This window comes from Calonectris borealis, chromosome 2 (genome assembly GCF_964195595.1).
Source record: "Calonectris borealis chromosome 2, bCalBor7.hap1.2, whole genome shotgun sequence".
Lineage (NCBI taxonomy): Eukaryota > Metazoa > Chordata > Aves > Procellariiformes > Procellariidae > Calonectris > Calonectris borealis.
Window position 1 is genome coordinate 124237449 of NC_134313.1, and position 13267 is coordinate 124250715.

Consider the following 13267-nt stretch of genomic DNA (forward strand, 5'->3'; position numbering starts at 1 on the left):
CGCGCCGCGGGCAAGCGAGCGGCCTCGGCGGCGCTACTGCCGCCGTTGCCCCCCACAGGGCTCAGCGGCGGCGGCGGCGGAGGATGGCGGCGGCGGGCACGGCGGCGGCGGGCGCAGCAGCAGCAGCGGAGCCGAGCGGCCGCGCGGCGGGAGCCAGCACCGTCCCGAGCAGCTCATGGTGGCGCCCCAGACCCGCGAGCAGCGGCCGCGCCGGGGCCACCAGCTGAGCCGGATCCCGGCGGGCGGCTCTCCCCTCCCGACACCGACCCACCGAGCGACCCGTTCCCCTCCCCCGGCGCGCCCTCTCTCCCCTCCCCGGCGCGACCTGCGCCTCGGATCGCCCCCGCCGGGGCCGGACTCCCACCACTCCCGGTCGTCGCGGGGAAGGCGGCGGCGAAGGGCACCGGGCAGCGCCCGGCGGCGGCGGGACCATGGGCGCGAAGCAGAGCAGCCCCACCGCCGCCAATGGCCGCACCCGGGCGTACTCGGGCGGGGATTTACCTTCCTCCAGCAGCAGCAGCAGCGGCGGCGCTAACGGGACCGGCGGGCGCTCGGCAGGCGCTGGCGGGCGGTACGCGCACCTGGCGGCGGCGCCTCATGCTGCTCCCGGCGGCGCGACGGCGGCAGGAGGAGCGGCGGCGGTGGCGGGGGGTGCCGCAGGGTCGGCACCCCGCAGCAGGTCCTTAGGGGGGGCCACCGCCTCCGGGGCCCGGGCCGCGCAGTCCGCCTTCAACATCCCCCACAGCAGCGGCCCCTACGGCTCGCAGGACTCGGTCAACAGCACCCCGGAGGAGGGCGGCCGGGAGCGGCCCGCGGGGGGCGGCGGCGGCGGCTCCTCCGGCGGGCCCCGGCTAGTGATCGGCTCGCTGCCCGCTCACCTCTCGCCGCACCTGTTCGGAGGTAAGGACCAGCCCGCGGAGCGGGCGCGGCGGGAGGGTTTAGCTGCCCCTCTCCCGCTGCTGCGGGGCTGGGGGCTCGGGGGCCCGGCCGGGCGGGTGGGGTGGGGGGGGGTTCCTTCCCCGGCCCCGAGGTGGGGCGGGTAATGAATCATCACTTTGGGGAGAGCGGCGGCTCTTCCAGGCTTGCGCCCGCCGGAGGGGGGCACGGTTAGGAGACGGGGTTTTCAGGCCAGCGTCTCCTATTGTTTGTAATGAGAGCCGTGAAAGGGGGAGGTTAAAAATGAAACGAACCCCGCGGCGGTGCGGCCGGGACGGCGAAGAGGAAGCAGAGCCTCTCCGGCCGGCGACTTTAGACTAATAGCTGTAATCAGTGCCTGTGTAAATACTCTTGCCTACTACTTACATAATTAGAATTTAATTGGATCATGTGTCTCCGCCGTTTATTCTAAAATCGGACCAGACCCCTCTTTAGGTACTGATTAATATGTGGCTGATGCTTGTTCCTCTTTCTAAGTTCTCGGGTTCTCGGTTCTGAAAGTCGATTAAGAAAAACAGAAGTTAAAGTAAGTTTCTTTGTTTATTTTCCCCCTAAGAGATGAGTAGAGCCGGATAGCTGTCCGTGCTGCTGAAGTACAGGCTTGCAGTACCGGTACCGTAGAGTCTTGGAGATGGCCACATGTGCTCTTGAGGCAGGAGCAACACTCAGCTAAACTGAATTAACCAAGAAGCTGAGGCCCTTTAAGAGGCATATTAAACGTGGAGCAAGTTGTCATAGTTTTTTGCCTCTCCTGTGATACTGAGATGAATAGGGCTGGTATAGGACTTGCGTTTTACTGCCTGTGTTCTTTACCTTAAAGTTAAAAATCTGCCTGTAAGTTGCCAACTACTTTCAAAGTTGCTGACTGTTTTCAGTACTGCTTATTCTAAAGGTCGTTGTTCGTGTAAGTCAAACATTAAGGTACAAGGTGACTTTTAAAATGGATTAATTCTGTTGATAATTCTAATATAGATATGTATTATAATCTGTCTAAATACTAACCAACTTCCCCAAAAGCTTTCTTTTGGGAAAGAGGGGGCTAATGTAGAATTCCTACATTTCTGTATTGTAGTTAATCTGTTTGTGTATACTATTTGTAGCAGGCTGGGTTTTCTTCTTTTCTGTAATGTGACCTGTTTGTAGGCAAAGCAGGGCTCTCTTCAGTCCGACCCTCACAGGGTGTGCAAGGTTTCCATCACATGGCCTGCCACCTACATGTTGTTGGTGTGCTGACCTGAAGACAGCATAGCTGTTACTTCCTAGATCTAAAACTGCCTCCTCCCAGCGCAGTGGTTGAACATTAACAGAAAGCTGTCAAACCCTATTATAATAAAGGAATAGTTGCCCTTAAGAACGAAAACATAACTATTCTCATAGTACCAAGCTGCTCAATAGGAGTGCTTTGTTGCAAGGATGCTCATTATACCAAGTATATACTGTATAGCTTGTGGGGGAAGAAGGCGCATGCATTTCTCTTAGTGATGAAAGGATGCCCTATCACAGAGTATTGTGCAGTTTGTGCTAAGCACAAGGGAATCATTAAAACATGTAGGCAGTTGTTGGTCAAAGGTAAAACTTTTTTTTTCTCCTTGCTTAAACATTGTCTTGCAACCTGCCTTGCTGCCAGGAGGGAGTGGATTAAATGTAAATGCAGTGATGAGGATCAATAACCTAGGAAACTGTTTATTCAGATGCAGGAAGGGCTCTTCAGAATAACTCTGAATTTAATCGTATTTTTCTATGGCACGTAATAATCTATTAATTGCTGTACCACACCGTATTTTGTGTTTTATGAATCTCTGAAATTGGCATATTAAAGAGGATATAGGCTGAAATGATGCAAAACTTGTTGCTTTTCTGGGTGCAGGAAAAGTGCCAGGAGGGGTACACTCTACTATTCATCTACTGACTAATAAATAAGGAACGCCGTATGTTAGGGGTTTGAGTAGGAAGTTTCAAAATACACTGTCCTTATGCGGTCACAAGATGGTCATGAATCTACTTGCTTTTTCTCTTCTAAAAATCTTAGTATTTCTTATTGGGATGAATAACTGTTTAATCATAATAGTGCAACACCTGTGAAGGCCTCACTTGAAACATTATTCTTTTCTGCAATTTAAATATTCTGTGATATCAGTGATACATTATACCACATTACATTGAATGTCAGCATCCTTATTTAGTTGCATGCTTTGTGTTTTCTTGTTTTGTTGTAATAACTAGATGCTTGGAACAAGTAGCCCCACTGGAGATCATACATTAGTAGCATCAGCATGGTGAAAAATAACTTGAAGCATTGTTTTTGTCCTGATGATAACTAGCTCAAGCTTGTCTAGGTGTGGTATCTGGCATTTATCTTGTGTATCATAAGCATGCTTGAAGTCCCCTCCCTTGTTTTGTAACTTGCAAATTAGCCAAATTGTTTCTTATTATCTTGAAAACTACTGAATTTAATTTTGAGGATTAGCGTAGCAATTCTATGAAAATTAAAATAAAAAAAGAACAACAAGAATAACTTCCATAAGTTGAACTGAATCTCCAGCTATTTATGTTTTTAGGCATACCGCTTGGCTTCATCGATCAGTGACATGTGGGTGTTGCATTTGTTAAATTACTATAATTAATTTGCCATTAGTGAATTACACTCTATTGTCACTTTTACTGAGCAGCTTTGCATGCTGAAGTAATATATAAATATTAACTCTCTAAGGTAACATACTTAAATCCATACTATGCTTGTTAATATGCCATTTGAATGAGAATATAAAAAGTATTATGTTATCATATGTTAACAATATTCTATATTCCTTTAATAGGAACCGTAGTAACAGCAGCCTTTCCTGACTGTGAGGGTCTGATGTTCCTGTCTGACCTCAGGCTCCTTTATGATCAAAGTGTAACGGAGTAAATATTGCTATGTAATCTTACGTCTCATCTCAGAGAGAGTTCAATTCACTGAATAATTGGGGCCTTGGTCTGACAAAAAAATACATACGTGTTTAACTTTGTGCTGCGAGCACTCCTGGAGTAGGCTTAGAGCATTAAGCAAAGCGAGACCCAAATTCTGTAAGATCTTATGGCACTCCCAGATGCAGAGGCCAAACCTGCGCGTGACGTTCAAGCGCTTTCTTGCAACACAGTGCCTTTAAGGTGATAACACTATTATCAGGAATTTTGACCAGTAGTTTCCCACTCTGTTCCTCAGTGAATGGGACTTCCCCTCTCTTCCAGCCCCAAAGTAAGTATTCTTACCTTCTGTTAAGAACAGCCTGTAGAAGAGTTGGCCTTGAGATCCATGGTTAGTTTTTCCACTGTGTTTTTAGACAGCAAGTGTTTTTGCGTCGACTGTCAGCACTGCAGCAAAGCTAATGCTGTAGTTAGAGTATAGCTTGGTTTTGTCAATGATGCTTGCAGCAATTAGTTCAGCTAAAAAAGGACTGTCTTTCGGAATTTTCTTTGCTTTGGGTAACTGCTGATGTGTTACTCCCATCACTTAAAATGTTGACAGCTCCTCAGAACCCACTTCGTGTTTGTGATCCTGTTTCTGGGTGGTCACAACAGGGAGAATTCTTGGTGAAAACACCTAGTATAAGTATCCTTCTGATGTTCAAATTTAAATCTCTTCTTGGGAATGTTGCTATAAGACAAGAATAAAGCCTTTAAATATATTTTTGGTCTTTGAAAGTCTCTTAGGGAAGAATATGTAAAAATTCAGCTGAAGATAGCAGAAATGTTACATATTGAGTCTTTTAAATTTCCACATCAGTTCTTCATTCAAGTGGATTGAGCAGAGACCGTACAAAGATTATACAAAATCTCAGATTGTGTTACATACGGTCATATACAATTTTATATGATGTATTTGTAGACGGTTTTTTTAATATATAGTGTTGTCAGATCCAACTGTTGACAGCTTTCAGGTCTATGTCAAGACTTGGAGTAATAACTTGGAGATTAAGTTGCATCTGTTCGACTCTATTAGGAGAGGGAAGTTTGTTATGTTCTTATCAAGCCGAATAATGATCAGGCTTTTTTATGAAGTACTTTACAGTGCAGGATTTATCGCCAGCTACTGAGTATACATAACACAGAATGGGTAGAACCTTATAGGCTATGTTACAGTAGCGTTTGTTTGTAATAATAGCTGGTAGAGTAATGAATGAATTCTTCATTCTGTAGAAGAAAGTTCATTAATGCCTCAGGTTATAGCCTGAATTACTTGTTGGATTGTGGGAAGCAAATATCAGTAGAAGAATGATGTGACGTCTCAGAAAAGAAGCTTTTTGGGCATCTCTCAAACTGCCTGGAAAGCCGCATCTTGTTTTGTTTTCCATCTGGTCTGTTTAGTTATATGGAACATTTGAATATGTTCTTGAGGTTCTCTTCGTTTTTCTCACACCTTTTTTGGGGGTATGGCTATCTTTTGGTCACTTCCTTGCTCTTCTCTCCCAGTATCACTGTACTATTGCTTTGAGAAATTGTGAAACTCTTAAACACTTTAGACTTCAATGCTGCTCCTGTTTTGCCAGCCAAAGTTGTAGCTCTGAGGTCTTTGCCTCCTGACTTGGGAGAAGTGTTGGGAAGCGTGCTTTGCAATGAGACTATTGGGATATCCCATGTGTGTGAATCATGTTAGAAGCAGTGAAACTTGCTATTGCAGTTTCAGCCTGTATGCCTTGGTAGCGTTTGACATACCTTCTCTTCCCAGCAGTTGGAAATTTTTTTGGATGTTTGAGGAAGGCCAGTGAATCTTCAATACAATATAAATTTCTCTAAATTACTCCTAACCATTCAGAATGAGGAAAGAGTGTAATGATTTAGTCTAAAAAAAGCTGTAACTTTTCCATACAAATTCTGCCTTTCTTAGAGGTGTAACATTGCTATTTGCTGTTGTGAACAAAAAATCCCATGTGCATTTTCAGATAGTTTTGCTGTTGCTGTTCATAGGCCTTCCAAGGTGCAGAACAGTGAAAGCTAAGAGGCTGTCTCTGCTTTGGTGTTTTGATTTGTTTCTATTCACTTGGCTGCACCAGTGAAACACAATCATATCCATGTTTGTCCACTTTGGAAAAACGAGAGCCATAACAATGAGAGGCTGGCTGAAATCTGCTGATTGTAGAAGAAAGTTAAAATGGTGACCAGCTTGGGAGCTGAGGGAAATACAAACATGTCTGTACACATACATACACCTTCACAACAGCTACAGATTGGGGGGGAGATAGACATGTGCCTCACTTTCTCTTCAGTTATACCTGTGAGTTGACTCCAAAGTGAGAGAGGAGAGTCGCTTTTGCAGTCTCTGAAGATACAGGAGGTTTTGGAAACGTATTAGCATGCCATTAACCAAAATACAGAGTGAAAATCCAGTGTGCTTGAAAAGCAATCCAAGGATAAGTCTATTCACAAGGAGCTTCAGAAGAGCTGTTCTGAAAGATGGGTTTGAGGAGTCCGATCCCTTTTCAGGGTCTTGCTGTTCCTGTATTTAGTGGGCTCTTCTGTTCCTGCATACATATAGTGGGCAGCATACAGCTCCTGGTTAGCAGCAGAGATGTGAACTCTCCTAAGGAGTGGATGGGGGACAGGAAAAAGAAGCAAAAAGCCCACTGCCTCCACCTGCTCCAGCTCAGTCAGGAGGCTGGTTTTAATCTCATATGTTACATATTTGGACAAATGAGCTAAAAGAACTAAATAAGCACTGTTTGGATCTTCTGGTAGTGATAGTGAAGCCCCTGGGAGCTGTGTTTAGTTTCTTTCAGTTGAAGAGGGAGCCAGGTCTCTGTGATGATGAGAGGCTTGGGGCACTGGAGTAAAGATTGAGGCAAGTGATAGAGGATCTTTGAAGGGCTTCTTTTTCTTCTCTTCCTCCTGCCTGGCAAACAAAAGGGGTTATGAGAAGCCAAATAATAAAAATGGCAGTACTGCATTTAGGGGAGAAACGTAAATAGTTAACGGTCTGAAGAAAAGGAAACAGCCTAATTGTAATGGCATATATAAATATTTCTTTTGGCTATCAAGACAGCGATAATACCTGATTGAGCCTTTGCAGTGCCAGTTCAAACAAAGGCCTTCCTCTTTAATGTCTTCTGAATACCTATCCAACCCTGATATCCTGACAGTGTGCCTCATGTTCTCTCACATAATTGCAGACTAGTCTCCAACAACCTCCCAAATCATTTCTTTGTCTTATAAAGAAAGCCTTTTGTCACTGCTAGAAATTAAAAACTATTTTTAAAACACATTACCTACCCATCTGTTTGGGTAAGTTCTCCTCTCCTGTTCTTGCCAGCTGCTCATGGAAAACTTCATCATGTAAATGTTCTTGATGGGCTGTCTTAACCTTGCATGAAACTTTTAAGTTTTGAATAATGTTATGAAGGTTTTTGGGTAGGTTTTCCCTGCTCTTTGCAGATGCATGAACCAAACTTATATTTTTCTGCAATGTGTCTACTGCTTATTAACGGTTTAATTAGTTTCAGGAGAGACGTACGGTCATTTCTACAGATTGTGTTCATTTACTGTGGTAATGGAACATGTTGTTCTTGCAGATGTTTAACCCATGAAAAGAAACAGTGAGAAACCTTTGAGTGCTCTGAGGTTTTATTCTGGAATATTTTTAAGGACATGCATCTTAAAAATCAAAAGAAAACAATTTGTGTAAAAAAACACGATTACCTGAGTAAAACCAGAACAGCACTTCATAGGCATCCAGGAAAGTGTTTTTGCTGAATACTCTCTCGTTAGATATTTCCTAAATGGGCCTATGTTCCCAAGGCCACCTTTCCGTTGTAAATGATCATTGTGACTTTCGTAAAGATGTCTCGGTGCGCATCCAGAGCTCCCTGGCATCTATTGTTTGATAGGCTTCAAATTCCTGATGCTTGCAAAAATGGGAGGGTAAGCCCTAGTAAGAATGGGGCTGGTTCTCACTTTCACTTGGCACATGCTTCTGTTCCCTGCATGGAAATTGCATAGTATTGACCCGGAGAGATCAGGAAGCACACAGGAAAATCTTGAGGGCTCAGGGTGTCTGGCTGCCTGCCAAACAGAATACGAAGTGCTGTATGGGATTCAACTCCATTACTCTTTAGTCTTCTTTAGGAACTGACCTACCTGGGTGTTTTCTTCTTACTTTTCTGTTCTGTCTAAAAATCAGACCACCACAGCCTGTGAATAGTCCCCAAAGGGTGGGTGTGCTGCATACCATTGTGGATATTTTTAGTAGATTGTGTTTGCTGACTGACTTAGTGTGCTATAAATACAGAGTTCTCATCTGGCATGCACTTTGCATGTCTTCTAGTAACTTATAATAAATTCACCTAAGAATAATGGCAAGAAAAAATGAGCTGTTACAATTTATTTGGCTTTCCACATGAAGTGTCATTTATATAAAGCAATTATTTAGCAACATTTTAACTGTAAATGGCTTTTAAAACTAGTGGTGTTCCAAAACACTTCCTAGTCGGGCTACCATAATTAGTCCCTATGTCAGATTGATTTATACTGTGATTTCACTACAGTTTTAAAAATTGAAGGTGGAATTTTTAGATGTGAGAGGTTAGTTGAGCATCTGGAGTATTATCAATGCTAGTAAATTACTTTGTCATGTCAGTACTAGCAATTGCCTGAACATGCATAAAGGCTATTCTTTGGGGAAAAATGAAGCTTTAGTTATGATTGTCCTGGAAATTTTTTTTCATAAAGTATAGGTGTATATACATTTGCTTGAATTGAAGTATAGTTAAGGCACTTACCATATTTTTGAAGTTATGAAAAAAGGGGAAGGACCCATGTCTTATTAAAATACAGATGCATCTGTCTTTGAGTATTGAATTTGACACAAAATTGAAGGATGGGTTCTTGCTGAATTGCGCTGAGCAAAACCTAAACGTAGTTCTTCTGTAGTGCTAAAATAAAAACTGTCGTAGTGTACGCAAACAGATGTGGCCTTCATGAAAGAAATTTAAAACTAGTGAAGTTTTCCATGTGCAGCACAAAAAGGTCTGCTTAGAAGGGCTTTCTGCATATTGCCTGAATGCACAGCATTTTGAGAATCTTAAAAATGTTTCTTTTATAATGAAATCTGGACCAATCTGGTGATAGTCTTCCAGAAAACTTATGAAATAAACCATCTCCGTGCCAAGAATCCTAGATAGTTCCCTGAAAATCATGCTGCTTTTGAATCCTGACTTCCTGCAGCTATTAGAAGTTTTACTTCTTGTGGACTGAAGAACATCACTCCTTGATTCTTGAGCATAAATATGTATGGAAATTCCAGTATGGGGAAAAATCTTGCCTGTCTTGAGAAAATGCTGTGGGCCTACCAGGTAGAGCAGAACATCATCAGTTAAGCAAATTTCAGAGAGATAATGGTGGATGATCTCCGGAATATAAAGAACAATGACAATAGTAAAATGTAGTTCTCTATGGTCATTTAACTGCTTTCACCATGAGGCAGTCTTCTTTCTTCTCATTGTCTTTGCTGCGTCAGCAAGGATGACTAGAGTAGCCTAAAGTAAGGATGACTGAAGGAGCCTAAGATGCCAGACTTGAGGATTTGCTGTCCATTTTCTTGGGTGTTTTGCTGTCCTTTGGGAAGAATGAGTTTAAAATCACATACCTGCATTCTGAATGTTGGAAGGCATATTATGCTTGTGCAGCAAGTGGCTCAGGGCTCCTATAGTCTCTTAAACTGGATAAGCATGATTCATCTTCAGAGGTGATTTTGATGAAGTGTCCTGAAAGGTAGTATTACTGAGTTCAGGTGGGAAGTGTCCAGATACAGGATTACCTATGCAACTTGCTTCTAGAGCTTTTTAATTTTTTGTGTTGTGATTTTGCAGCCTTAATGGTCAATTAAGGTTGGTTCGAGTGTTTTGGTTTGTTTTTCTCCCCCCTTATCCATATGGGTGTCATTGTTAGAGGTAGTCAGATCAGTCATAGATACTTGTTTCCTTTCTATATTGGGAGTAGTACTAAATATATGACAAGTAGATTGTTTGTCTGAGTTCAAAACAAAAAAGACCCCATTTTTTGTTAAAGCTCTATCAATCTATTTATGAATTACAATTCCAAAATAATAAAACATAATTGTAAAACTACTTCCATGTTTTTAAAGTGCTGTGTAAAGAAATAGAATACCTGCTCCACCCATGCAATAGAGGTGTAAGGCTGTTGCTGGCTGAAGAGAAATGATCTACTGGAACAGCACGTGAATGAAAACAGCATGAAATTCACATATGTAAAAGGGCTGCATGCTATCAAAGCAGACCCTTTGAATATCTAACTCAGCTGTCGTAACATTTGGATACTAGATGACTAACTTTTAGATACTAAATGACAAATGTACAGGCATTGCCTCACTTCTTAAGGACTGAATTATATTACTCTTCAGTTAGCTTTGTATGTTTGCTACAGCTTAGCCTTGGATTAGTTTATATCCGAATATAAATGAATTTGTGTCTTTTCTAAGTGATAACATTTTCAAAGACAGATGATACTGGACTTCTTCGTAATCATGGATGTGAAAAACCAAAGTGTTTAAAATGCTTTTGAAATAAAATACAATACTTAAGTAGCTTCCAGTTTGGAGGAAATAGAGATTCCATTGCTAGCATAATAAACTGTGTGCTAAAATAAACTTTGGTTTTCATGCACTTAATAAGACCAAGATGAAATGACAGCATACAGCTAGGGAGTGGAGGAAATGTTCCTTGCAAATGTGGGACTAGTTCTGCTGCAAACAAAGAAATAAGAAGGCTAACACAAATAATGTGTTTTATGTTGCGCAAGCGTGGGGGATGACGTGTTCAGCCCAGGTTATTTTCCTTTGTGTCTCCACTGTGTCTTTCCAGTTGTAAAGCACACAGTTGCATTCAGCTGATGAAGTCAAAAGGAAATGATGAACACATTTGGAGTTGGAGGGCAAGAGTTGCTTCTACTGGGCTGTGTGGATATATATGTCTTCCCTCTACAGGTGTGCAGGCAATCAAACTTTTAAATGTATTTAATGAGTGTACATTTTGCTTTAAAGCTTTATTCAGAAGAAATGTTCAAAAGAGTTTTAAGCTCGGATAATGTAATTTCTTGACATTAAACAGTTTAATATGTTGGGGAGATCTGTTGATTTGTGAAAAGTGGGCTAGAACTAAGCTTTATGAAGACCGCTTGGACTGACAGCAGTGTTGAGATTGTTTGTTCCTATCCACACAGATAAGGCAAGTTTATGCTGTCATGGAACCTGAGGTTGTGGAGTGGTTGTCAAAAGCATTCTAGTTTTTAAATTCTGGCCAGTATTGATCCTCTTTTAGGGATTGGCTAGCTGTAATCTTTGATCAAGGTAATTTTGAACACTGGCTAAATAATTTTTTTAAAAACTTGTTAAATATTTGACCTTTTTTTAATTATTATTATTATTAAGTAACAGAGCAAAAAATTTCCAGTAGCTCTGCTGCAGTACTTGCTTTTAGCAATGCTAGAAAAGTCAGTAGGAATTATTTCTGTAATTTCTTTCAGCTCTTGGAAAAAATTATACTCTGAACAGTCTTTATCAATGCTAAGTATGACTTGCCTTATATTTGTTGTAACAGACATGGCAATCTTTCTTTGCAAAATACTTCTTTATGTATGGCTGTTGCCTGATTTTTTTAATAGTGGGTTAATGATATTGACTTCTATTTTAGCTGAATTTTAACTTACTGATGAAAATGCTGGCATACAGGTTTTATATTTTATCTTGGTATTTTATTGATGAAAAACATATATTTAGCAGCAAAGCTAGAAGTAGCCAAAAGCATCCAAAAATGAAGTGGAGCCCTGTTGAAGTGTACTGGAGAGGTGGTTCTTGTACTTCGCTATCCACAGGTTATTCCTTCCATCTCTGCCATTCCACCAATTGTTCATTAGTTAACCAATTAAAATGGCAGGTGTAGGGTGTAGCGTGGTACTGAATGAGGGTGTAGCATGGTATTGAATCATAGAATGTTGTTGGCTTTTCGAGTCTGAAAAGCTGTACAGCCATGTTGTGATTTGGTGGTACATCTGGATTGCTAACTGTGCTGAGAAACAGGGTGCTGGGCTAATGTAGCTGTACTGCCTTTTAATAATGGAAATTACTCTAGCTACAGCTCTGATATAATGAGCTGAGAATGGGAGAGCTGAAGGTATTCTGGTTTAGATGAGTTGATATCAGTTTGGGGATTATTCTGTTTTTCCCCTTGTTTTGCTCAACAAATCCCTTAGCTTGCAGGTTAAGCATGCAAAAGTGATGCATAATTTGTCAACATGAGGAAGGCTCTTAAATGCTTGCAAGTAGTCAAATGTCTCTACTTCTATTTAGCTGTAATATTTGTAAAATGTTCTGCATTTTACGAAGTGCTGCAAAATACTAATGATAAGATGCACCTCTAGGGACTCTTATTTTTCTTCCTTTTCCCATCATGGATTTGGACTATTTCTGGGCTGTTTAACAGTTGTGTTCCGTGGCAGCCTATTCTTAATTGTAAAACTTGGTTAGCTGTAGTGTGCAAGCATTCTTTGAAATATGTTTAAAAACAAGTATTTGTATTGGACATGTGGCTGGCCTGACACTATGCACAAAGACGCAGAATTAAAATGAGTGAAAAACATAAGCACCCCAGGAAATGTTAACCTCAAGCGAAATCCTCCGAAAAGGATACCAAATTTGTAAGCAAGAGAGAGGAGGAGGAGATGTCTGTATGGAATGGTGGTATTTGTTACGTTACTCTTACTTAGAGGGAATCAGGATGCACGGGTATGTGTGCTGATACAGTTGTCGTCCAATCTCTTAAACTGTGATCCTGTGATACACTAAAGCTTATTGAGAGCCTCTCCTTTTTTCTTCCTTTTCTCTGCCCTGTTGCTGTTTTCTGTGCAGATGAGTCACCTTACTCGCAACACCTGTATTAGTAACTGAAGTGCTATTGGAAACAAAAATAAATCTGCAGAAATACTGATTTAGCTGGATCTTAAAAATATTCCCGTTTAAAAAAAAATCAGTGTCTTAGTTTAGGACTACCTTTCTTTTTTTTCTTAGAAAGACATAATTTTGGGTATTATGTTTAATTTGGATTTCGACTTAGTTATCCTAGTTTTATCTAGCAATAGCTATATCTGTAGTGTTAACTCTGAAGAGAAACACACTGAAATAGATAATTAGCTCTATATCAAAGAGAAGAAAGGCATTTTGATGAAATTCTTTATTTTAGGGTATCTATTTTTAGGTATTTTCTTGTCTTCAGTTTTTCTAACTTGCATTTCCCCAAACTTGAAAGTTGTGATGTAACTTTTTTCTTTTCATTAGCAGTATTTTGAA

General features: G+C 41.5%; 1 protein-coding gene across 1 annotated transcript in view; it reads left to right on the plus strand.

Annotated features, from left to right (window-relative positions):
• Positions 1-353: 353 nt before the first annotated feature.
• Positions 354-13267, plus strand: part of ZNRF2 (zinc and ring finger 2) — a 58788-nt gene continuing 45874 nt past the window's right edge. Inside the window, exon 1 of the mRNA XM_075143324.1 lies at positions 354-900. Within this exon, the coding sequence (XP_074999425.1) occupies positions 432-900 (469 nt within the window). The 5' untranslated portion in view covers positions 354-431. The remainder of the gene's footprint in view (positions 901-13267) is intronic.